At 42.7% G+C, this 24,990-nt stretch overlaps 1 protein-coding gene across 1 annotated transcript in view; it reads right to left on the bottom strand.

The window, feature by feature from the left end:
- Positions 1–21,297: 21,297 nt before the first annotated feature.
- The window catches only part of MXRA8 (matrix remodeling associated 8), a 121,778-nt gene continuing 118,085 nt past the window's right edge, over positions 21,298–24,990 (bottom strand). Inside the window, exons 9-10 of the mRNA XM_063943024.1 lie at positions 23,155–23,232; positions 21,298–22,467 (exon numbers count right to left, since the gene is read on the bottom strand). Coding sequence (XP_063799094.1) covers positions 22,442–22,467; positions 23,155–23,232 — 104 coding nt within the window. The 3' untranslated portion in view covers positions 21,298–22,441. The remainder of the gene's footprint in view (positions 22,468–23,154; positions 23,233–24,990) is intronic.

The raw sequence follows: 24,990 nt of genomic DNA, 5'->3' as shown, positions 1-24,990 counted from the left end.
CACCAAAGTAATAAGGTAGCATCAAAGGTTTAACTGGACTTGCTGAAGGGCTTCTGGCCAGGCACTAACCCATCCTGGCTGTGGAGGGTTTGGGACATTATTATATATATATATATATATATATATATATATATACACACACTTGTTCTTGAGCTCTTCCTATTTTGGATTCTGCAATCTGGTCATGATGCCAAGTGTAACACCCCGGGGTTGGCGGGTGTGGCGGGTATGTCTAAGGCTGGGTACACATTTGCAATGCACATCAGATGTGACATCGTACAAGATTTCCCCCAGCAAACGATATCATGCATACACGCTGATCTTTTGCAATACTGGATGACGGCACCCGGCCACATCCAGTCTTGTACAATATGTTTAGATTTCAAGGTGAAAACTAAAGAAATTGTACATCGGTAATGACCCGCGGGAGTGCACATTGGTAGAGATATAGTGAATACACACTGGATGATGTGAACAATATAGCGCCTGATCTGCTGGATCGGACGATATATCGGGTGCATATTGCAAAGTGTGTACCCAGCCTAAGTGCTTGAGAGCGGTATCACAGGTGTTGGGTGACTATGTGACTGACCTTTCCCATGAAATGTTTCTCTTCATACCTTTTGCCTTGCTCAGAGAGGTAGGATAGATTGATACAAAACATGAGTGAGTCAGCAATTCCACCAGGATGTCTTTTTTGAGCCACAATGAAATCTGGATTGAAGATCATGATTGGTTAATTACCATTAAATATTGAATAATCCAAAGAAGAATTGGGCATCGAAGGAAGATAAAGAGAAGCCAATTGGTTATAGTTCACACCACAATGAATCATTCAAAATACAAAAGACAATCAATTGAATCACAAATATTGGCATATGAAAATCACAATCACAATCTATAATGTGGTGATGAAAAGGGTAATGAAAGACACACTTTTCAATAACAATTACTAAATTTCTAGCACTCTCTAGCCAAGGTGTAAAGATCTTCACAGGCAAATAACATTGGAGCTCTTGCAGAACTCTGTGGTGCCACAGCGTTGCAATGGGGAAATTGGCACACAGATATATAAAGAATCCTGGGTTGTAATAGTGTCACTGTATCTCAGCCTTATTTTAAAAGAAGATGTAGCTAGCGAAGGGATGGTAGTGTCTCCTGACAAATATAACTCAATTGGCAATGAGGGTCTCTTGGTTACATAAATTCAGTCTCTTCTAGTTAAAGGAACTTACAGTACTTTCACTTGCACAAATAATTCAATCTCTGGTGTCCCAATAGTGTTAAAGCAGGGGATGATTGCCTTAACTGACTCCTCAACAGGGACTAACTTTTGAATATGTCGCTATGCTGTCCACGCCCCTTACACCACACAGCAGGTGACAACTTGGATATTTGGACTGGGGGCCTGGTCTGCCTGTCACAATCTTAATGTACTCACTTAGAACTCTAGGACAGAGGTATTCACTTGCTGGACAGTTTCAACGGCTCCTCACTATTACAAGATGGCTGCGGCGTCCACGCTTTTCACCAGGCCCAGCGTGGTCCAGTCTCCAGCTGCAACAGTTCACTCTCTCACCCTGCTCTCGGCTTCCTGGTACCACCCTGCTGCTTCTACTCTACAGTGCTGCTCTCACCGACCAGCATGACCCTGCGATTGGCATCTGTTCTCAGCTCCCGCTCTGCTTCTTCTTACTCAGCACGCGTCCAGCACCTCCAGTTACACCTGCAGACTTCACCTTCTTCCCACAAGGTTCCTTTGCTCTCAGACTGCCTTGTCCAATCAGCCATCAGTATCCAGACTATGTGATCGGACTAGGGTCTACACTTAACTCCTGCTATTCCAGCACGTTCCCTTTCTGTTGTGAACCTGTAAGTAAACTTTAAAGCGGCACACACAACATTTTTCCGAGGTGCCACATATGTTGCAGCAAACTTCAATAAGCACTGTGCTAATCCACTTGAGGAGGGTGAGTGATCCAAATTGTCCCTAAAACACCAATAATAAAAGGAAATGTCTTTCTTAAGTCTCGAGCGACCAAACAACAGGGTATCTACTGTATTCTGCTAATCTTTACTCGAAAATACTTAAACCATCAAGTTCAGATAATGTTTGGCCTGCAGGAAGGCCAGGCGGTAGCCCAACAGAGTACTATACTTCTCTATTGATTCAGAGGGGATGCTGTTAAAATATCAGCTGCCGGGATCCCGGGATTAGGAGACCGATGCCAGAATCCCAACAACTGGTAAAATACCGGCAGACGGAGTCCTGACCACTGCTGGTTATCCCCAGTCGGCTGATGGATCCACGCCAGCGAGCCCGTGAGGGGACTCACTGCCTCACTGCCGGAATTCTGACAGATGGGATGCCACTGTCAGTATACTGACAGCCGGCATCCCATATGCCGGGATAGCATATATATTCCCTTCAGAGAATGTCAATACACAGGGGTAAATTTACTAAGATGGGAGTTGTATTTAAGATGGGATGTTGCCCATAGCAACCAATCAGAATCTACTTCTCATTTTTCTAGCACCTTCTAGAAGATAATACCTGGAATCTGATTGGTTGCTATGGGCAACATCCCATCTTAAATAGAACTCCCATCTTAGTAAATTTACCCCACAGTATGCATTTCTATTCACCAAGCAGCCCAGATTAGTTACGCCTCCCACCCGTCATATTGTGAATGGATATAACGCCAAACCATATTGGAAATTAGGGTTCTCGTAGAAAAGCAGAAACAAAGATTTGTGGGAATTCAATCCAGCTTTATGTATAACAATATGCCATATCTTCCTCATATTCCATAGCAAGGGATTAATACATGGTGAAACCTCCTGATCATGGTGATGCAAGAAAGAAATTAAATTACCCCCTTCCAGGAAATCTCTCTCAAGAGAAAAAACATGAGCCAGGGATTTGGTGGGATTTGCTATATAAAGCAGAACATCGTCCGCAAAAACTGTTAGTTTAACACTCGTGAATCTATAGAGAATGAGATGCCTCTAAATGTTACATTGTTTTCTAACATACAACTCAAAGGGTCTTTTGCAATGTTGAATAATAAAGGTGACAGAGGACAGCCCTGCTGGGTTCCTCTTAACATCTCTAGTGGAACACTGCAGTGACCATTTATTATCAAATTGGTCATAGCGTATAGGTATTTAACAATATTTATGAAGAATGCACTAAATCCTCAAGCTTGAAGGGTTGCAAAAAATTGGAACCAGAGAACCGTATTAGCGCTGAAGTTTTTATTGTTTTATTTATTTAAAAAAATATATGTTTGTATCATTTGTATGTCTTCTACAAAGACAATTCGTTTAGGGGGAAATTCAACTGATTACGGTAAATTTACTGCAAACAAACGGATTTTTCGGGGTAATTCAATTAAAAACAGTTTTTTGTTTTGTTTTTTTGCACTTATTGTGAAATTTGAAACTCCTGCCTCAGGGCAGGTTAAACAAAATCCTCTAGAGCAGTGTTTTTCAACAGGTGTGCCGCGAGGAATTGCCAGGTGTGCTGCCATCGCCCGCCCGTGATGCCCACCGCCGCCCACCAGAGACCCGCCGCTGCCGCTAGCCAGAGGTGCCCTCCGCCGTCATTAGAGACCCGCCGCTGCCGCCGGCCAGAGGTGCCCTCCGCGCCGCTAGAGACCCGCCGCTGCTGCCAGCCAGGGGTGCCCTCCACAGCCATTAGAGACCTGCCGCTGCCGCCGGCCCCAGATGACTTCTGCCGCCCTTACTATCCAGTTCACGGGTAGCACAGTGCTACACTTCCATGAGAGCAGGGCTGTTTTCACGGAAGTGCAGCGCTATGCTACCCAGGCCGTCAGATTCATGTCTGCCCGCCCACTGCTGCTCCTCGCTCCGTGCTGCCTGCTTTCACTTCTCCCCACTGAGAGGGAAATATTTCAGGTTCCCTTTGTACAGGTACTGTGTAACTGTATATCAAAATATATATATTAATCTGTTTAATTACAGTGGGTGGGGGCAGGCAGGCAATGCGTGGAATTACGGGGGGGGGGGGGCAGGTGTGTAGCATTACTATGGGGGGCAGGTGTGTGGTGTGTGGCATTACTGGGGGGCAGGTGTGTGTCATTATTATGGGGGCAGGTGTGTATAAGTACTATGGGGCAGGTGTGTATAATTACTATGGAGGCAGGCGTGTATAATTACTATGGGGGCAGGTGTGTATAATTAATATGGGGGCAGGTGTGTGGCATTACTATAAATCTGTTTTATTACAGTGGGAGCTAATGTGTGGTATTACTGTGGGGGCAAATGTGTGGCACTACTGGGGGGGGGGGGGGGGGCAATGTGTTCAATTACTGCGGGGACCAATGTGTGAGTTTTATCCCTGTGTGGGCCAATGTGTGGGGTTTTTTTGGGGTTTTTTTTTTGGGGGGGGGGGGGGGGGTGTTGCTGGTGGTGTGCCTTGGCAATTTTAAGATCTTGGCTGGTGTGCCGCAACTTGAAAAAGGTTGTAAATCACTGCTCTAGAGTGCCGACTAGCCATGATAACTGAATTATCCCCAGGTATCAATTAGCTGTGGTGATTTACCGTGGTTAATTGAATTCCTCACTTAACCTCTTAAATAAATAGCTTTACTTCTCTGTAAAATATAAGTGGTGATATAATCTAGATTTTCCCTTCACTTATATATTGAGGTAATCTGTGCATTGGCTTTCATTTTCTACAGTATTCTCTTTTATTGGCTAAAAGTTTATGTATATTGTATACTGTATATGACAGCTGTAAATCAGCAGTATTGCTATGGTTGCACGCTGACACCATATATCTCTCCAGTGACATCATGGTGCTTCCCAAGTTTATGACTTTACTGCCATTATGATCACTTATGTTGAATCTGCATTCAGATTTCTACATATTTCTATGAAAGCACTTGTTGGGAAAGGACCTGTCCTGGCAAGGTGAAATGTGACCTCCGGTGGGCTCTTTTTGCAGACATTCAGAAATGTCAAAGGCGGCAACATCTTTTGAAGCCCAGTGTCCATGATGCACTGACCACAGGTCTGAGGGACCCACAAACGTGCTACATTCTGGCAGGAAGCAGGAAGAGAACTCTCTCCCAAAGATGGCATTACGTTTTTGAGAGAAGTTTCGCTTCTAACATCTTTATAAGTACCATTTGTGCAGGGATGCGTTTAGAAGACCGGTGCTTGGGTTCCCGGCGGTCAGCATGCCGACGATGGGATCCCGAACGCTAGAAATGTCCACAACACCCGTAGAGTGGGAATAAAACCTGTTGTGGCGCAGCGGGCCCGGCATTCTGCTGCCTGGATCCCGGGGTCAGTATGCTGACCGCCGGGATCCCAGCAGCTGGCACTACAGCCCCAACCCATTTGTGCATAGCCATTGAAACCTATGGGGTTGCAGGACTGTGCAAACAAATGAAATGTCTGAAAAATCAGTGATTACTCTGCACTTTTCACGTTACTAAATATCGAAAAATATATTTTAGGCTTTCTCCAGCTAAAACGCTGGAGAAAAGCTTTGTTTTAGGTTACTAAACATATCCCAAAGCTATACTTTATCATAAAATAAATTAAAATTAATAAAGGGTTGTGTATTTTTTTTGTGTAATAAGCCACATAAAAACTAGTATGATACTGATCAAAATGGAATAAAATTATTGACATAATTATTATTGAATTTGATTATTAGGTATCGTATGCATATTTCATCTACCAACATTATAGCTCATGTGTGTTTGTAAATAAATTATTGTTGATTTCAAGTAAGTTAATATTAAAGTTATATTTTAATGTACTATACACATCAGTTTAAAGATTGCCCCAGAAAAAGTTTTTCGTTCTCCTCTCTACCATATACTGATTTAATAATCCTACTTACTTTCCTGTTGGACCACGCTTACAGGTAATTTTTTCCAGTCTACATGATAAAAAAAATCATTAAGTAACTAGCATGAGGCACTAGGGGCCAGATTTCATACATATATGCTACTCTTAATGCCCGGATGAACGCATCTATTTTTGATCCCCTGTGTGTTAAATGGCAACAGGATGTGGGCACACTAGAGGAGGACCAATGGGATCAAATATTATGCACTACTAAATTTTCAACCCCTTGTATCAGGTGCCAGCAAATTTCATTTTATATTCTACATCGGGTTTTCTGCATGTGTAGAGCGGGCCTGAGATCGGAAACCACTTGCCCCAGATGCGGTGCCCCTGATGCTGACTTTTGGCACTTATTATGGTCCTGCCCTAACATATATAATTTCTGGAAGGCTGTATGGGCGGATATTTTACACACAGAACCCACTCTACCATCCATGACACCTGCTTTATGCATATTTGGTTTAGATCTTGCAGAGTCCCACACGCCCATTATCTACAAATATATGCTCTGCCTCACAGCTCTTGCTAAGGTTCTAATAGCCCGCACCTGGTTTGCTCCATCCTCACCTAACATATATCACTGGAGAGCGCTAGTGAATGAGGTAGCGGGTCATGAACGTTTCATGTGTAGAGCTAGAGGTACTCTCACCCAATATTTTGCTAAAAGGGATAGGTGGAATACTTGAATACTTTGCGGCTTGTCACGGACTTCAATATGATAGCTGTCTCTACTTAATACTGCTAATACTTTTGAATGCTCGGGTCTCGTAGAAGTCTACGGCACAGTATTCCTATATGAATGTAATTGTTATACTATACCATTAATATCCTTCTTATATTCCTGAGTAGATGTATAGTTATCATAATAAGCACGTCACTCAACTGCATATACAGTATGCTTGTAACCAATGTTTTATTCTTCTGGCTCATGGACATGTACAAGTTTGTTTTGTTATACATCTGTATTTGCTGTATATCTGAAAAACATCTCAATAAAAAAAGTACACAAGTAAAAAATAAAATAAAAGTAACTGTAGCAGGAGGGAATCGACAAGCGATTAGACTGTTATCGGAAGATTAGAAACCTTTTTTAATTTGATACTGTGAATATGAATGTGTGTAAGCTGCTATACAGCCGTTCAGGTGCACCAGCAGGGCAATAGAGTAACAGTAGTATAATTTGAGTTCCCTATGAAAGTACCATCCAGTAAAGAATGGAGAATCAGTCAGGGACTACGTAAAACACTTTTTATCCTAAGGTGTTGTGTTACTGGGGAACATTACCATAATAGGTACTTGAATTAATGTATCTTTACCTTTTTTGAGATTACACCTGTACCTATAAAATTAAAATGGAGTGTGTCAAGGTTAGTCAATCACCAATCAATTTATATGCACAATTTTATGTCAAAATAATAAGTGTCTACAGTAGAGATGAGCGGGTTCGGTTCTCTGAGAACCGAACTCTACCGAACTTTGCCTACTGTTGGTGTTCTCTGCTGCCATATATCCAGTGTAGCTGTATAAAGTGGTGCTGTGTTGTGCAGACCAGTCCAGTGTAGTCAGTGTATTGTGCTGCATCAGTCCAGCCAGTCACAGTGTTGGTGTTCTCTGCTGCCATATATCCACTGTAGCTGTATAAAGTGGTGCTGTGTTGTGCAGACCAGTGGTAGTGTCCTGTCTCATCAGTAATTCCAGTGATGATATACGCTGCTGCTATATGTTCTCTGCTGCAGTATAATATTTATAACAACCTGTTGTGCTGCATCAGACCAGTGGTAGTGTCCTGTGTCATCAGTCATTCCAATCATTCCTGTGCCGCATATTGTCTCATATAACTCCCAAAAAATAATGGAGAACAAATATTTTGAGGATAAAATAGGGAGAGATCAAGAAGAACCACTTCCTCCTAGTGCTGAAGCTGCTGCAACTAGCCATGACATAGACGATGAAATGCCATCAACGTCGTCTGCTAAGGCCGATTCCCAATGTGATAGTAGAGGGCATGTAAAATCCAAAAAGCCAAAGTTCAGTAAAAAGAACCAAAAAAAGAAATTGAAATCGTCTGAGGAGAAACGTAAACTTGGCAATATGCCATTTACGACACGGAGTGGCAAGGAACGGCTGAGGCCCTGGCCTATGTTCATGGCTAGTGGTTCAGCTTCACATGACGATGGAAGCCCTCATCCTCCCGTAGAAAAATTAAAAGAGTTAAGCTGGAAAGAGCACAGAAAAGAACTGTGCGCTCTGAGATGGTATCACAAATCCCCAAGGAGAGTCCAAGTGTGTCAGTGGTTGCGATGTCTGACCTTCCCAACACTGGACGGGAAGAGGTGGCTCCTTCCACCATTTGCATGCCACCTGCAAGTGCTGGAAGGAGCACCCACAGTCCAGTTCCTGATATTCAAATTGAAGATGTCACTGATGAAGTACACCAGGATGAGGATATGGGTATTGCTGGCGCTGAGGAGTAAGTTGACGATGAGGATTCTGATGGTGATGTGGTTTGTTTAAGTCAGGCACTGGGGGAGACACCTGTTGTCCTTGGGACGAAGAAGCCCGTTGTGATGCCTGGGCAAACTATAAAAAAAGTCACCTCTTCGGTGTGGAATTATTTCTCCACAAATCCGGACAACAGGTGTCAAGCCGTGTGTTGCCTCTGTCAATCTGTAATAAATAGGGGTAAGGATGTTAACCACCTAAAAATATCCTCCATTATACGTCACCTGCTGCGCATTCATCAGAAGTCAGTGTCAAGTTGTGAAACTTTGGGTAAGAGCATAACCAGTCCACTGAAACCTAAATCCCTTCTTCCTCCTGTACCCAAGCTCCTGCAAGCCACACCACCAACTCCCTCAACGTCAACTTCCTCCTCAGTCAGGAACGTCCATAGTCCTGCAGGCCATGTCACTGTCAAGACTGAGGAGTCCTCTCCTAACCGGGATTCCTCCGTAGGATCCTTGAGTGGTACGCCTGCTGTTGCTGAAGCTGCTGTTGTTGCTGCTGGGAGTCGATCGTCATCCCAGAGGGGAAGTCGGTAGACCACTTGTACTACTTCCAGTAAGCAATTGATTGTCCAACAGTCCTTTGTGAGGAAGATTAAATATGACAGCAGTCATCCTTTTGCAAAGCGGATAACTGAGGCCTTGACAGCTATGGTGGTGTTAGAGGTGCGTCCGGAATCCACCATTAGTTCAGTGGGACTTAGAGAATTGATGGAGATAGTGTGTCCCCGGTATCAAATCCCATCTAGGTTCCACTTCTCTAGGCAGGTGATACCGAGAATGTACACAGACGTCAGAAAAAGAGTCACCAGTGTGCTACAAAATGCGGTTGTATCCAGTGTCCACTTAACCACGGACATGCGGACAGGGCAAACTAAGGACTATATGACTGTAACAGCCCACTGGGTAGATGTATGGCCTCCCGCAGCAACAACAGCAGTGGCACCAGTAGCAGCATCTGGCAAACGCCAACTCGTTCCTAGGCAGGCTACGCTATGTATCACCGCTTTCCATAAGAGGCACACAGCTGACAACCTCTTACGAAAACTGAGGAACATCATTGCAGAATGGCTTACGCCAATTGGACTCTCCTGGGGATTTGTGATATCGGACAACTCCACCAATATTGTGCGTGCATTACATCTGGGCAAATTCCAACACATCCCATGTTTTGCACATACAATTAATTTGGTGGTGCAGAATTTTTTGAAAAATGACAGGGGTGTGCAGGAGATGCTGTCGGTGGGCCGAAAAATTGCGGGCCACTTTCGGCATTCTGCCACTGCGTGCCAAAGACTGGAGCCATTCAAGCCTATACATCCACCTACGATATAGGCAAAGGAGGGGTAATGCACCTGGCTCAAGCGCAGTGGAGAATGATTTCCGTGTTGTGCAAGTATCTCCAACCCTTCGAACTTGCCACACGTGAAGTCAGTTCAGACACTGCCAGCTTGAGTCAGGTCATTCCCCTCATCAGGCTTTTGCAGAAGCAGTTGGATAAATTGAAAGAGGAGCTAAAATGGAGCGATTCCGCAAAGTATGTGGGAATTGTGGATGGAGCCCTTCATTCGCTTTGCCAGGATTCAGGGGTGGTCAATCTGTTGAAATCAGAGCACTACATTTTGGCCACCGTGCTCGATCCTAGGTTTAAAGCCTACGTTGTATCTCTCTTTCCGGCAGACACAAGTGTGCAGAGGTGCAAAGACCTGCTGGTTAGTAAATTGTCAACTCAAGCGGAACGTGACCCGTCAACAGCTCCTCCTTCAATTTCTCCCGTCACTGGGGCTGCAAGGAAAAGGATAACATTTCCTAGCCCACACGCTGGCGGTGATGCAGGGCAGTCAGGAGCGAAAGCTGATATCTGGTCCGGACTGAAGGACCTGCCAACGATTACTGACATGTCTACGGTCACTTCATATGATTCTGTCACCATTGAAAGAATGGTGGAGGATTATATGAGTGACAGCATCCAAGTAGGCATGTCAGACAGTCCGTATGTATACTGGCAGGAAAAAGAGGCAATTTGGAGGCCCTTGCACAAACTGGTTTTATTTTACCGAAGTTGCCCCCCCCTCCAGTGTGTACTCCGAAAGAGTGTTTAGTGCAGCCGGTAACCTTGTCAGCAATCGGCGTAGGAGGTTACTTCCATTAAATGTGGAGAAGATGATGTTCATCAAAATGAATGATAAATTCCTCCGGGAAGACCTTTACCAGCAATTGCCTCTAGAAAGTACACAGGGACCTGTGATGGTGGATTCCAGTGGGGACGAATTAATACTCAGTGAGGAGGATGTACACAGTGAAAGGGTGAGGAATCGGAGGATGATGATGAGGTGGACATCTTGCCTCTGTAGAGCCAGTTTGTGCAAGGAGAGATTGATTGCTTCTTTTTTGGTGGGGGCCCAAACAAACCAGTCATTTCAGCTACAGTCGTGTGGCAGACCCTGTCACTGAAATGATTGGTTTGTTAAAGTGTGCATGTCCTGTTTATACAACATAAGGGTGGGTGGGAGGGCCCAAGGACAATTCCATCTTGCACCTCTTTTTCTTCTTTGCATCATGTGCTGTTTGGGGACTAGATTTTTAAGTGCCATCCTGTCTGACACTGCAGTGCCACTCCTAGATGGGCCAGGTGTTTGTGCCGCACACTCGGGTCGCTTTGGTTAGTCATACAGCTACCTCATTGCGCCTCTTTTTCTTTGCATCATATGCTGTTTGGGGCCTATTTTTTAAATATGCCATCCTGTGTGTAACTACAGTGCCACTCCTAGATGGTCCAGGTGTTTGTGGCGCACACTTGTCTCGCTTAGCTTAGTCATACAGCTACCTCATTGCGCCTCTTTTTCTTCTTTGCATCATGTGCTGTTTTGGGCCTATTTTTTTAAATATGCCATCCTGTGTGTAACTGCAGTGCCACTCCTAGATGGGCCAGGTGTTTGTGCTGCACACTTGTGTCGCTTAGCTTGGCCATCCAGCTACCTAATTGCACCTCTTTTTCTTCTTTGCATCATGTGCTGTTTGGGGACTAGTTTTTGAATAGTGCCATCCTGTCTGCAACTGCAGTGCCACTCCTAGATGGGCCAGGTGTTTGTGCCGCACACTTGTGTTGCTTAGCTTAGTCATACAGCCACCTCGGTGCAACTTTTAGGCCTAAAAGCAATATTGTGAGGTGTTCAGAATAGACTGGAAATGAGTGGAAATGATCGTTATTGAGGTTAATAATACCGTAGGAGCAAAATTACTCCCAAATTCTGTGATTTTAGCTGTTTTTATGTTATTTTAAAAAAAATCATCCAGATCCAAAACCAAAACCAAAACAGAAACATGAAAGGGTGGTTTTGGCAAAACCAAGCCAAAACCAAAAACACGAAAGTGGAATCAGAACCAAAACACAAAACATGAAAAGTGCCCGCCGCACATCTCTAGTCTACAGTAGCGGACCTACATTTATGGGGCTCTAAAGTCTGAACTGTTAGGGGGCCTCTTCACAAGCAGCAACAATAGGGCAACATCCAAAAAGGTCCTAAGGGCATTGCTGCCCTTGCAAGAACCTCGAGGCCCAAAACGTGTAGAACAGGGTGGTGGGGTGGAGTCCTTGAAAATGGGCCATACCGTGTTTCCCTTCCCACCAGCCTGTGTCTGCAGGGACAGGTCAGGTATTTTGCATGGTGTCCCTGGGGCAATGTGCCTATAATCAATAGGGGATAGGTAGGGGTCTCACTCTCCCTGTCACTCTCTCTGTCACTGTCCCTGCTGTCACTCTCCCTGTCACTGTCCCTATGTCCCTGCTGTCACTCTCCCTCTCCCATAATTGTGGATCATACCGTGTGTTATAATGTGAATTGTGGATAATACCGTGTGCTATAATGTGAATTTTGGCTCATTCAGTGTGCTATAATGTGAATTTCGGCTCATTCTGTGTGCTATAATGTGAATTTTGGTTCTTTCAGTGTGCTATAATGTGAATTTTGGCTTATTCAGTGTGCTATAATGTGAATTTCAGCTTATTCAGTTTGCTATAATGTGAATTTTGGCTTATTCAGTGTGCTATAATGTGAATTTCGACTCTTTCAGTGTGCTATAATGTGAATTTTGGCTTACTCAGTGTGCTATAATGTGAATTTCGTCTCGTACCGTGTGCTATAATGTGAATTTCGGCTCGTACCATGTGCTAAAATGTGACTTTCAGCTCGTACCGTGTGCTATAATGTGAATTTCGGCTCGTACCATGTGCTATAATGTGAATTTTGGCTCGTACCTTGTGCTATAATGTGAATTTCAACTTGTACCGTGTGCTATATTGTGAATTTCGGCTCGTACCGTGTGCTATAAGGTGAAAGGGACACCAGTACTAGATAGTATAAGGGGTTCTACTACACTGACCACGCCCACTTCTGAGTGGCCGCACCCCCTTTTGAGTAGCCACGCCCCCTTATGCATGATTTACCCACCATAACCCTGTATATCCTTATCCACCAGGAATTTGTCTAGCCCATTCTTAAAAGTAGTGACTGAGTGTGCCATTGCTACTCTCTCAGGCAGGGAATTCCAATTACGTATTGTCCTTACTGTGAAGAAACCTTTCTGTCTCAGTGTGTGGAATCTTATCTCCTCTAACCTAAGCAGGGGACCACGTGTCCTTTGTGACGATCTTACCAGAAACAAATCCCCCATTAGCTCTGTGTATTGTCCCCTTATATATTTGTAAATGTTAATCATGTCCCCTCTTAATCTCCTCTTTTCCAATGTGAACATGCCTAGCCTAGCAAGCCATTCCTCGTATTCTAGCGTCTCCATCCCCAATTTGGTCGCCCGTCTCTGAACCTTTTCTAGTTCTAGGATATCCTTTTTGTAATATGGTGCCCATAATTGTGCACAGTATTCGAGATGTGGCCTTACTAGTGATTTATATAATGGGAGTATAACACTCTCATCCCTTGCGTCAATTCCTCGCTTTATGCATGCTAATACCTTGCTGGCTTTTTTTTGCTGCATTCCTACTTTGGGTACTACAGCTCAGTTTGTTATCTATGTGAACACTTAAATCTTTTCCCAGTATAGAGTCCCCTAGTTTTTCCCCATTTAGTATGTAGGTAGTATTTTTGTTCTTGATACCAAAATGCATTACCTGACATTCTTCTATATTGAACCTCATTCTCCATTTTGCTGCCCATGTTTCCAGTTTAAATACCTGTAAGTCATCCTGAAGAGACTCAGTATCCCCCTCTGAATTAATAACCTTACACAGTTTGGTATTGTCTGCAAAAATTGACACTGTGCTCTACAGACCTACTGCTAGATCATGTTTAAAAATGTTGAACAATAGTGGTCCAAGTACAGACCCTTGTGGCACACCACTTAGTACTTCAGTTTAATCCAATTTGAAAAAGTACCATTTACCACCACTCGCTGCTCCCTTTTATCCAACCAGTATTTAACCCAAGTGCATATTGAGCTTCCTAGCCCAAGTTCTCTTAATTTGTAGATAAGTCTCATGTGAGGTACTGTATGGAAAGCTTTAGCAAAGTCTAAAAAGATTACGTCAACCTCTTTACCCTGATCTAGGTTCACACTAACTGTTTCATAAAAGCCTATAAAGTAAGTTTGACATGATCTATCCTTCAAAAAACCATGTTAGTTCCTATTAATAACCTTATTGGTTTCAAGGAACCCCTTAAAATACCTTCCAGTACTTTTCCTACTATGGATGTAAGACTAACTGGTCTATAATTACCCGGTTCTGATCTACTTCCCTTTTTAAATATTGGCACTACTTCCACTATATGCCAGTCTTTGGGGACCATGCCTGATGTAAGTGAGTCATTGAAAATCAAATATAGGGGTCTTGCTAATTCGGAGTGGAGCTCCATGAGAACCCTTGGGTGAATTCCGTCAGGACCAGGTAATTTATTAATTTTAATTTTTCTTAATCAGTCACAGACTACTTCCTCACTTAAATAAGCAGTTAGCAGTGGGACAGTATAATTGCTGAGGTTATGTGTCAATCCCACCATCTGGCCCTCTCTTGTGAATACAGATGAGAAAAACTTGTTTAATTTATCCGCTATGTCATTGTCATCTTTGATTAGGATGCCCAACTTGCCTTTTAAAGGACCTATACTCTCTTTCTTTAATCTTTTGCTGTTAATGTATTTAAAAAAACTTTTTTGGGTTTGCTGTACTTTCCTTTGCTATTAGCTTTTCCATTTCTATTTTAGACACTCTGATTTATTTTTTGCATATTTTGTTACAATCCTTATAGTACTGGAATGACTCTACCTTCCCATCCAATATATACTTTTTGAATGCTCGCCTCTTTTTGGCCATTAGTTCCTTAATCTTAATGTTAAAATACATTGGATTGAAATTATTACTTCCAGTTCCAGCACCCTGCCACAGCCCATTTAATGTCTACCTCTTACAGCATTCCCCCTTCAATGATCACCTAACAGCACCCCCCTTCAGTAAGCACCTCACAGGCACCCCACCCCCCTTTCAATAATCACCTCACAAAACCCCACTATATTAACCAGGAGCCAGGAGTACATTACCTGGCCAGGTCGCATCAAATGCGACATGCTGCACCCACTGTGTGCCCCAGAACTGGCAGTAATGCTGATGTCTCTGACCGCTGACATCACTGCTGGAATCACGTCATAGAATGCCATGGAGTGTAATTTCAGAGTGGGAAGGGGAACTTTCTTACTCTCCCTGCACAATTTGTCTGAGCTCTGCAAGAGATCAGCTGAGCTCTGCTTTGGGGGAGGGGGGTGATATATGTCCATAGGGAGCTAACCCCCTGGGGGGAACTATAACCAGTGGTGATGTGGGGAGATAAAGGTATATATGTAAATGATGCTGGAGGGGGGTAAAATAATAATAAAAAATACCCTGGTTATAGGGTATTGGGAGTGTGTGCAAAAAAGGGATTTTTCACAGGGGGGTGGGGTATGAATCATGGATTTTTCATGCTACTATATATTAGTATTTAACACCACTGGTGGGGGTCTATTGCCAATGGGGGTGGGAAGTTACTTTATAATGGGGGCCTATGGACATGGGGGGATATGGAGGGGGGTGCAAAACACCCCCTAGATATATTTTTTTGTATAAAATATTTTAATATAAACTTTATTAAGTAATTAAAATAATTACAATTTCTGAGTGTTTTTGTGGGGGAAATTTGTCAGTTAGGTGGTTAATCACCTCACAGTTCCTCCTCCCTCCTTTCAATAAACACCTGACAGCACACACTGCTCAGCGCCAGCAATATTATATTATTAGACACCTCCTTGTCTTGGGCTCCTTCTCACCTTTCATTGCTCCCAGCCTCCTTCCTAGGATAGGCCCTCTCAGACTCCGCCATTCTAGGAAATGTCACAAAGAGTTCTGCAGGCTGTCAGGAATTGTATTGTAGTTTAAAGCGGATTCACGTTTCATGCTATTTACAGAGCGCAAATCACAGAGCTAGACTAACCTTGTAAGTTTTACTGGAACAGCAGGAGTTAATGGAATGGAACAGAGCCTGGTCACATGTTCTGTGCAGTGAGGTGGCAGGATCCGATTGGACAGAGACTTGTGGGGAGAAGAGGACGGTGACATAATTGTTAGAGAGAAGCCATTGAAGGAGCTGGATGTGTGGCGAGGAGCAGAGCCAAAGAGTTGACTTGGCACACCAGGAGGTCACGTGAGGCGGAGGAGTGCAGCGCTATCGAGTTAAGGCAGCGGGGTGCTTCAGTGAGTGTGTAGAACTAGGAGAGTGGGTGTGAGACGTCGCAGCCGGGGACCAGACACCGCTAGGCCTATACAGAGGCGCGGATTCAGTGGCCATTTTGAGAGAGCTGAAACCACTGAGACAGAGTCCGGGAGAGACTGAAATAACCTGTGAAGTTTGGAGTGAGTAGCAGAGACTGTTTGTTGGTGTGGACTGCAGGAGGGTGAGTGCTAAGCCCTATTGTCTATTGTCACACACATACTACTCACAAATGCATGGAAAAAAGGGGTGCTCCCAGGCACTTGATTGAGAATCATGAAGAGAGACCCCCGTTTAAACACAGAATTAACCAGCAAAAATACATTATTTGTGAGAGAGAAAAAGACTGAGGGGCAGATATATTAACCTGGAAAAGGGATAAAGAAGTAATAAACCAGTGATAAGCGCAAAGGTGATAATGCACCAGCCAATCATTGCGGATTTGAAAAATGACAGTTAGGAGCTGACTGGCTACTGCGTTATCACCTTGCACTTATCACTGCTTTATCACTTCTTTATCCTTTCTCCAGGCTTAATACATCTGCCCCTGAGTTATTCGTTCCAAGAGATAATTACTACAGAGCAAGTTGCTTGTGAGAGAGGGAACTCGCTGCCTCGCTGCTGGTATTCCAGCAGAAGGGATGCCGCTGCCGGTATACTGCTGGAACCGTCTTCAGTTATATGTGGACAGGTCCTTTCCACTAAGAGATGAGGTGATAACGGCTAAGCTCAGAGAACTAATACCCCTTTCAGATTAGCATACATTTCCCAGGTTGTTGCACGTGAACGTGCATTAACCCAGGATTTTGCTCAGTGTGAACGGGTCCTAGAGGAATATCCCAGGTCAAGCATCCCGGCATTTCATCCCAGGTCATGACCTGGGTTGAAGCTGGAATCGACCCGGGATGCAGTGCAGTGTGAACTGTAAGCCAGGTCAAGGCGACCCGGAACCCGTTCTCTTCATAGGAGGAGGCAACACTTGAGATGATCATCTCCAAGCGCTGCCTCCTGTAGCGTTAGTGTGACGTCACCAACCCGGCAATATGCTGGGTTGGGCCACAAGTCTGAAAGGGGTCTCAGCACAGGTTACACCTGGGAAGCAGCTGTGTACAAATTCCCGGGTGCGATCCGGCTCTGCCAGTCTGAAAGGGGTATAACTTGCACTAGGTTACATAGGACAAGTCCTGGTGTACAGCAGGAGTTTTCAACATGTGTCCTTCCAACTGCTGTGCAACTACATAACCCAACATGCCCTGGCACAGTTTTAGCATGCCCTAATAACAAAGCTTTTGAAGGGCATGATGGGATATGTAGTTACATATCTGCTGGAGGGCTGCATGTTAAAAAGCCCTGTAAATATCTAAATACCTTTGTAGTATATGTGAAAATTGTACTCCTCTTTAGTTAGTATTTAGTAAAAAAAAAAATGCATGGACAGAGGGATTATTGCACCATGAAGTATACAGTACTTAATCTCACAGCGGGTGCGGTTCGCTCTGAAATTTTACAGGGCTTCGGTACAGGGCTAATGCAGAGGTTGCTTTAAGCTCATTCCTATTTTTTTTAGCGCATGAACCGTAGACTTGCTGTGTTTGAAAGAAGATTAACAAAGGAATGCGATAACTTGCTAAATGTTTGTACAACTCATAATTATTTGCAACTGCAACAATAAATCCATCCCCTTGGGCAGGCTTGGACTGGCCCACAGGGGTACAGGGGAAACCACTGGTAGGCCCCACTGCCTGGGGGCTCACCTGCCCTAGGGATCAGGTTCTAGACTGTGGACTTGATTTATATATTATACATATGTTACCTTATACTGCACAGTATTATGATGTATTCTCTACAGTACATTGCTGTCATTAATCTGGCACATTATCATGCATGCACTAGCATTAATTACTATGTAAATTATCAAGGAGTCCAGACCAGGTACTCTATAATTGTTAGGCAAACCTCAGTGGTAGCTGGCTACACCCCCTTTGGAGGCTGGCCACACCTCTAATCATGGGCCCCTACCACTGCATACTCCCGGTGGGCCCTTCATGCTCCAGTCCGACACTGCTCTTGGGTCTTTGCTATACAGTATATGAGAGTCTTTGACTTTGTGAATAGTCTTTGTGCATAATAATAACAGAAACGACTTCTTTCCCAGAATGAGGTGTCTGTAGCAGAGATCAGCTAAACTTTGAAAAGTATTGTACAAATATCTTGCACATTTTGCAGGTGAAAAACGTAACCTTAAGTGTTGAAGGGGGTCATTCAGATCTGATAGCTGGACAGCTATTTTTGCATTCCTGTGATCAGATAGTCGCCGCATACAGGGGGAGTGTTTTTTCGCTGTGCAAGTGTGCGATCGCACGTGTAGCAGAGCTGCACAAACTGATTTTGTGCAGTCTCTGCGCAGCCCAGGACTGACTCCTCCAATGCGAGGAGAGCAGGCTGATCGGGACCAAAACTGACGTCAGACACCCTCCCTGAGAACGCTTGATCCCGTAAATAAAGGATAATAATAATAAAAATAATGTAAACAGATATCTTTTATTGTATAACAAACTACAGAAGTCACAATTAAGGTATTAGAGTTTATCTAAGTTTATTTTCCAATTAAGCACATGTCAATATTGTATTCTACATAAAACGATCAAACTTTACAAATGGAATATATAATAGATTTTACATTACAGTCTTTGTTCTGCAACTTGTGCCTGTGACATTGATTAGGACATAAATAAAACACTTAAAAAAGGGTTAGAAATGTCCTGTGTGGAATATCAATGCTTAGTGTGCCTGTTGTAATGTATTACAGACTTGCTGCAACCTAGTAACACTGCTATAATGAAACATCACATGTATAATATCACCAAAGCATCATTTGAAATCAGGAAATGATATGGATGTTATATATCTGACATCCTGATTAAGCTTTTGTATTTGAAACGTGCATCTTTTAATCCCTAGCCCTTCTGGCTATAATACAGCAAATGTATGCTATTGTAGCCTATCAACCTGAATGTATACTGACGCTCAGACTAGTCTGGCATCCACATGTGCATCATCCCCATTATATGGCCGGCTGTCGTTGCTGTAATCACTGCGGCAGAGGGATTTGGGTAACTGTGAAAGACCTTAATTTTTTTCCCCCAATTGTTTTCCTAATACATATTTTTGCTCATTAGACAGCTAGAATGGAGAATAATATTGACTAACAAATCATCTTGCTATGGATTGAGGGATATACATTGAAATATGGATGGAGTTCTGTTTTAAACCTGGCATGTAGATAATTGTGGTGTATTAAAGTGCCGCTAGTCTGCAGTCCAGAACTGAGCAGATATTAAGAATGAAAAGATTAGTAACCAATAAGATTTGCTTGGTGTCACTTTTATCAACTTGTTACAGTGTATAGTAACTAAATGTCAGATGAGATCCTGTTACATGCAATGGAATTTTATTGTAACAATATAAAATCATTATAACACCCTGGACTCTTATGGCTAGGCTACACGTACAATTCATAGTTGCATGACCTCAGAATATTAATCCCACAACAGAAACTGCTTATTTCTTTTTTTAATTATTGTTTCCTGTACAAGTGTTTTTAGGGTTTTTATTGCCAGAAATATGGGTTGTTATTGCTTCCCCCTACTGAGCAACAGGGATCCGGCAGAAGTTTCTTCTTGCAGCCCTGTATTTCTGCAGTTTACCACATCCCCATAGCCTGCTATGGGGACTGCATTGTCTGCACAATTAACAAATGGCAGAAATGCAAGATTCAGATAGCATTATCTATAACCAACAATGGGTGTCTTCACTGGTTCACATTGGGTCAAACTACTGTGCGCAACAGTGACACTTAAGTAACAGCGCTAGGCTGCAGGTGAGAAAACCCTAGCAAAGGTGCAGTTTTTTTGCTGGGGCAATTAAAATTAGTTAGGATAAATCACACAATTGAAATGCTTAGCATTAAATTTAGGTGATTACATTTTCCTTTATACAGGTTAATAGGATGAACAATTCCCACTGATTGGATCTTAGGGGATACTGTGCAGGAGTGCTACAATACCCTTGTATAATTTCCACTCATTCTGTTACTATGTGGAAAATAGACGCGGATGTTGACCAGCGCCAAGAATTGTATTCAGTGATATTCTTTTCAGTGTGAAGAAAATATAAATCCAACTATATATGAACACATTGGAGTGATAAACTAGAAGTACTCAAACTGTCTAGCTGTACAATGACTGGATCCTTAAAGCAAAGTTTAATTACAGAAGAGCAACTCATGATATCAACAAATATATGGGAGTATATGGGAGTGTACCACAGGGGAACCTCCAGTCTGGCTCACTACAACCATATACACTTTACAGACTTTACCAGAACTGAAGAAGCTATTTTTCATATACAGTACATAACAGACATCCTGTCAGCAACCCTACACAATGCCAGTGTATTTACCGACTCTGAGCCCGGAATAGCTGATATCAGAGAACAATAGCTTATCCTCAGCTGTACAATAGGCAAATACAATTTAAAATATAGAAAAAATTATATAACAAGTATATAAATGTCTGGCGCACACATGAGCTGTCTCTCCTAGCAGCTGTTGTGGGAGATAGTCAGTCTCCCTAGTAAGGGGTAAAATAAACAATAGGAAACAGCGCTATAATCAAATTAGATTAAAAACATTTTAATAAACAATGCTATAATAAGAACAATTTCTCACATTTGCAGGGAAACGTATCTGTTGATAATACACAGATATAATAAGAAGTATCTGGATATAGTCCACCAATTAATGCACTCCCTATTAGAGAATATCCGATGTAAGACTGACTTTTACTCACACATGGCCATGACGGCAAGCAAGATGTAGGATCCCAGTTCACAGTGGATGATGCTGCTGGTGTTGTTGTCCATATGATGGTTCCTCAATCAGTGGTTTCGCTGCACCAGGCAGCTTTTTCAAAGGTCTTTGAAAAAGCTGCCTGGTGCAGCGAAACGTGTCAGGATTTATACACAAGGTACTGGACCTCTCCACCTTCTTATTATACCTGTGTATTATCAACAGATACGTTTCCCTACATATGTGAGAAATTGTTCTTATTATAGCATTGTTTATTAAAATGTTTTTAATCTAATTTGATTATAGCGCTGTTTCCTATTGTTTATTTTATAATTTCAAATATCTCAAGTTCTGTCTACATTTTCAACATGAGCTATTTTCTTTATTTAAGGTAACTTGTCATTTATGTTTAGTGATCAATTTACTTACTATGAGTAGACAAGCAATTTTGTAAATACTTTGTTACAATGCTTTGTAAACTTCCCATAGACTATCAGTGACGAGCAGTTACAGAATTGAGCCTGGTTATGAATGATAGACCCCTGACAGCCTGAGGGTCAGTTAGATAAATGGTTTCTGAGAAGCATCACTTTGCATTTCTGTAACAACAGACCACTGCTGGGCTGAACATGTCTCAAATAATAATAAAACTGTACTCATGCAGCAATTACATGTATCTACAAAACTGCTCGACCCTTAAACTGATTTACCCTAGACAGTCTATAATTCTATCTGCCCTCTATTATTATTTACTCAGCTGAATGAAGGAAATACAGAAGCTCATACAAGTATGCCAGGCAGATGATGGGGCTAGGATGGCAGAAAGTAAAACACTCTACTTTTCACCCATCCCCTCGCCCCACTATACACTTTCCTAAGATCGCCATGTACACTACAATGAAGATCAATGAGCTCTAGAAAAGCCTCTATTTTATCATTCTCTCCTGTCAACAACAGAATGGAGGGCAGACACAATGAGCGAATACCAGTGTGCACAGCACTTTCTTGGTTTCAGTGGACATCCCCTGTAAGTCCAAAAGGAAAAAAGCCATTGGTTTTACACATAATATACTGCCTGCTGTTTATATAAGATGGTTCTATAGGAAGCTATTGCAGCAAGCCATTACTACTTTATCATTACGGTAAAAAAAGTACCTGAAAAGTTATTATGAAATCAATCTCTTGCAAGTTACCGGAAAACTAGGTAAATAGTATAGAACAATGTATACATTCCACTGATGCGTCTTAAATGTCTTTAATATACTGTTTTATCTCTGCTGAAAATGTTGCTGCTATTGGGAAGAGTGATCTGAAGATACGGCAGCATGTGAAGGAGACACAGACAAAAGTAGCAAACAGTCTGAATGAAGATGCTGAAGAACATTTAAATTCATTTTCTTTATTGAAGTTGCAGCTTCTGGGCCAGCCAGCAGCACAAGTTATATCCTATTTACAATACTCCTTGCGAAGCTCTGTTGGTGAAAGGAAACATACAATTATACTCTTCATCACAAAACTTGCCTGGAGTTAAATTTCATATCTCTGCAAAAAGTCCTTTCCCTTGCTTCTACTGCAGAGAATCCTTTCCAATACTTTTCAGATTACATTTTACTTCCCCCCAAAAAATGTGCGTGGAGAGTTATCATTGCAAATCCTTTTTGCAACAGTAAAGAGATGGTGAAAATGTGTGGGCATGTCTTTTATGTTTATGCAAGCCCTATATACTGCTCTTACAATAAGATAGCTGTGTAACCAACCAGGTCCCAAAATCTACTTGTTCACAGCCACTGCTAGATACTAAACCCTTGTGTTTGTGCTGTATTATCACTAACCAACATCACTCTCTCTTTAAAAACACCACAAAGATTCACTTTCATCCTGGACCTACTTATTAGAACTCACGGCCTGTTCCAAAGAATGTTTTAACTGATCTCCAGCCAAATTCCTCCCCTTTGCGCTGTGTCCCGAGAGACTGAGGTTCTATAATGTCTCCGCTAACTATTACTTCCATTCGTTGTGTGTAATGTATTTACTTTGAAATGTCTGCTGCTCTGTGCCTGCATTGTTGATGTAGCTGCGTGTTCCCTAGCATAAAAATCAGTCTCTACTGGAGCCACCAATTAGTGGTATGAGAAAATGAAAGCATGGGCTTTGCTTACCAATGTCCAAGTCGATGTTCTTTGGAGTGAAGGTTCTCTCCATGGATGCACGCTCCTTCAGAATGTTATTTTTATATTCTGGTTTAAAAGATATTTTTATGAGTTTTTTAAAAACAAGCTTAGAACCATAAAAGAACATTTATAGGCTATTTGTAGGTAAGTTTCACTCCTCTTCCACACCCTGCACAGTAGTACTTAGGTGGCAATATTACCCATAGCATATACACAAGAATTCAGTGTGGGTAGAACATCTTGTTCACTGTTGCCAAGATATGAAGTTAACCAGTAATAAACATGGAAAATAAACTTAGAGCCACATCCAGTGTCTAGGAATCATCTGTCTATTATGTTCCGCTTTTGCAGTGTTTGCGCTGTTTCTGAACTGTACAGAAAAATACATTAACCCTTCTGCTACTAGGGGCCCATGAAGGGCTGTAGTACTGCATTTCTGGCCCCCATAACAAAAGTGAGGTTTGTGGCAAGAAATTATGCCGACCGGGGGCCTTTTTTCAGCATGCGTAACTAGCACATGTGCCCACTATACATGTATTACACAGAGGATGACTCTGTTATGTTTGGGGTTTCAGAGAGTACTGATGGTGTCTCGGAGGGGAGGGGGCCTCTGGGGCAGTGGTGTAACTCCTAGAGACATTGCCGCCGGGCTCCAGCTGTCAAAGGGGACCAAGAAAGAAAGAAAGACAGATGGGGCTGCTGAACTAGATCTCTCTCCACTCGTTTCATAGTGATTTGCTACAGTCACTGCTGACTGCTGTCCAAGTTTACAAACCCACTTTGCAGCCCTCTTCATGTGAAGAGGCTTGGACTGTGACTGTGTGATAATAGATCAAAGTGTGTAATCTATTATAGTGAGCTACAGCTCTGCTGCTGTGTCTCATATGAAGAAAGAAAGGAGAGCAAAAATTGTTTCAAGGAAATGCATAATTATTATAATAAAACTTTTAGGGGGGCTTTATAAAAGCTTGGAGAGAGATAAAATTGTGAGAGATAATGTACTAGTAAATCCGCTCCTATCTGTCATTTATCAAACACAGCCTGTAAAATATTAGGCAGAAGTTGATTGGCTGGTACTTAATCTCTCACAAATTTATCTCTCTCTGTGCTTTGATAAAACCCCCCACAAGGCTATTTATTATTTGCATGCAGCACCTGAAAATAAAGATTCCATATGACCAAAATTGGGACGTCAGCACATGTGCAAGTTGGAGCCACTGTGGGGGCACCACCTTTTATTTTGCCTCCGGGCGCCTGGTATGAACTTACGCATATGCTCTGAGGTGGTAGGGATCCAGTGTTGGCAGGCCTCACTCACCTCTGGGCCCTGTAGCAGCCGCCCCCACTGTACCCAAGATTGCTCTGCACCACAGGAGGCCTTTGCTTAAATTGCTCCAGAAATAACTTCAAATGCTGAGCAGCCTTGTCCTGTGCTGGGCGGCCCCCAGGATGCGAGTGCTAGCAGTTGCAGTTTTGTTTTCTTAACAAAACTGGAAGTTAAGCTGCATAAGGTCCTTCATTATGGAACTTCCAGTGTTTGCCGGGATAGCAAATCCTGTATAGAGTACTTTGGGGCAGATGTATTAACCTGGAGAAGGCATAAGGAAGTGATAAACCAGTGATATGTGCAAGGTGATAAACAAGCCAGCCAATCAGCTCCAATATGTAAATTAACAGTTAGGAGCTGATTGGCTGGTGCATTATCACCTTGCACTTAACACTGCTTTATCACTGGTTTATCACTTCCTTATGCCTTCTACAGGTTAATACATCTGCCCCTTTATTTGTTGTTTGGTGTAATAAAAGTACATGTATCTGTATTTT

This window comes from Pseudophryne corroboree, chromosome 10 (assembly GCF_028390025.1).
Source record: "Pseudophryne corroboree isolate aPseCor3 chromosome 10, aPseCor3.hap2, whole genome shotgun sequence".
Lineage (NCBI taxonomy): Eukaryota > Metazoa > Chordata > Amphibia > Anura > Myobatrachidae > Pseudophryne > Pseudophryne corroboree.
This window is presented reverse-complemented; position numbering and strand designations above follow the sequence as displayed.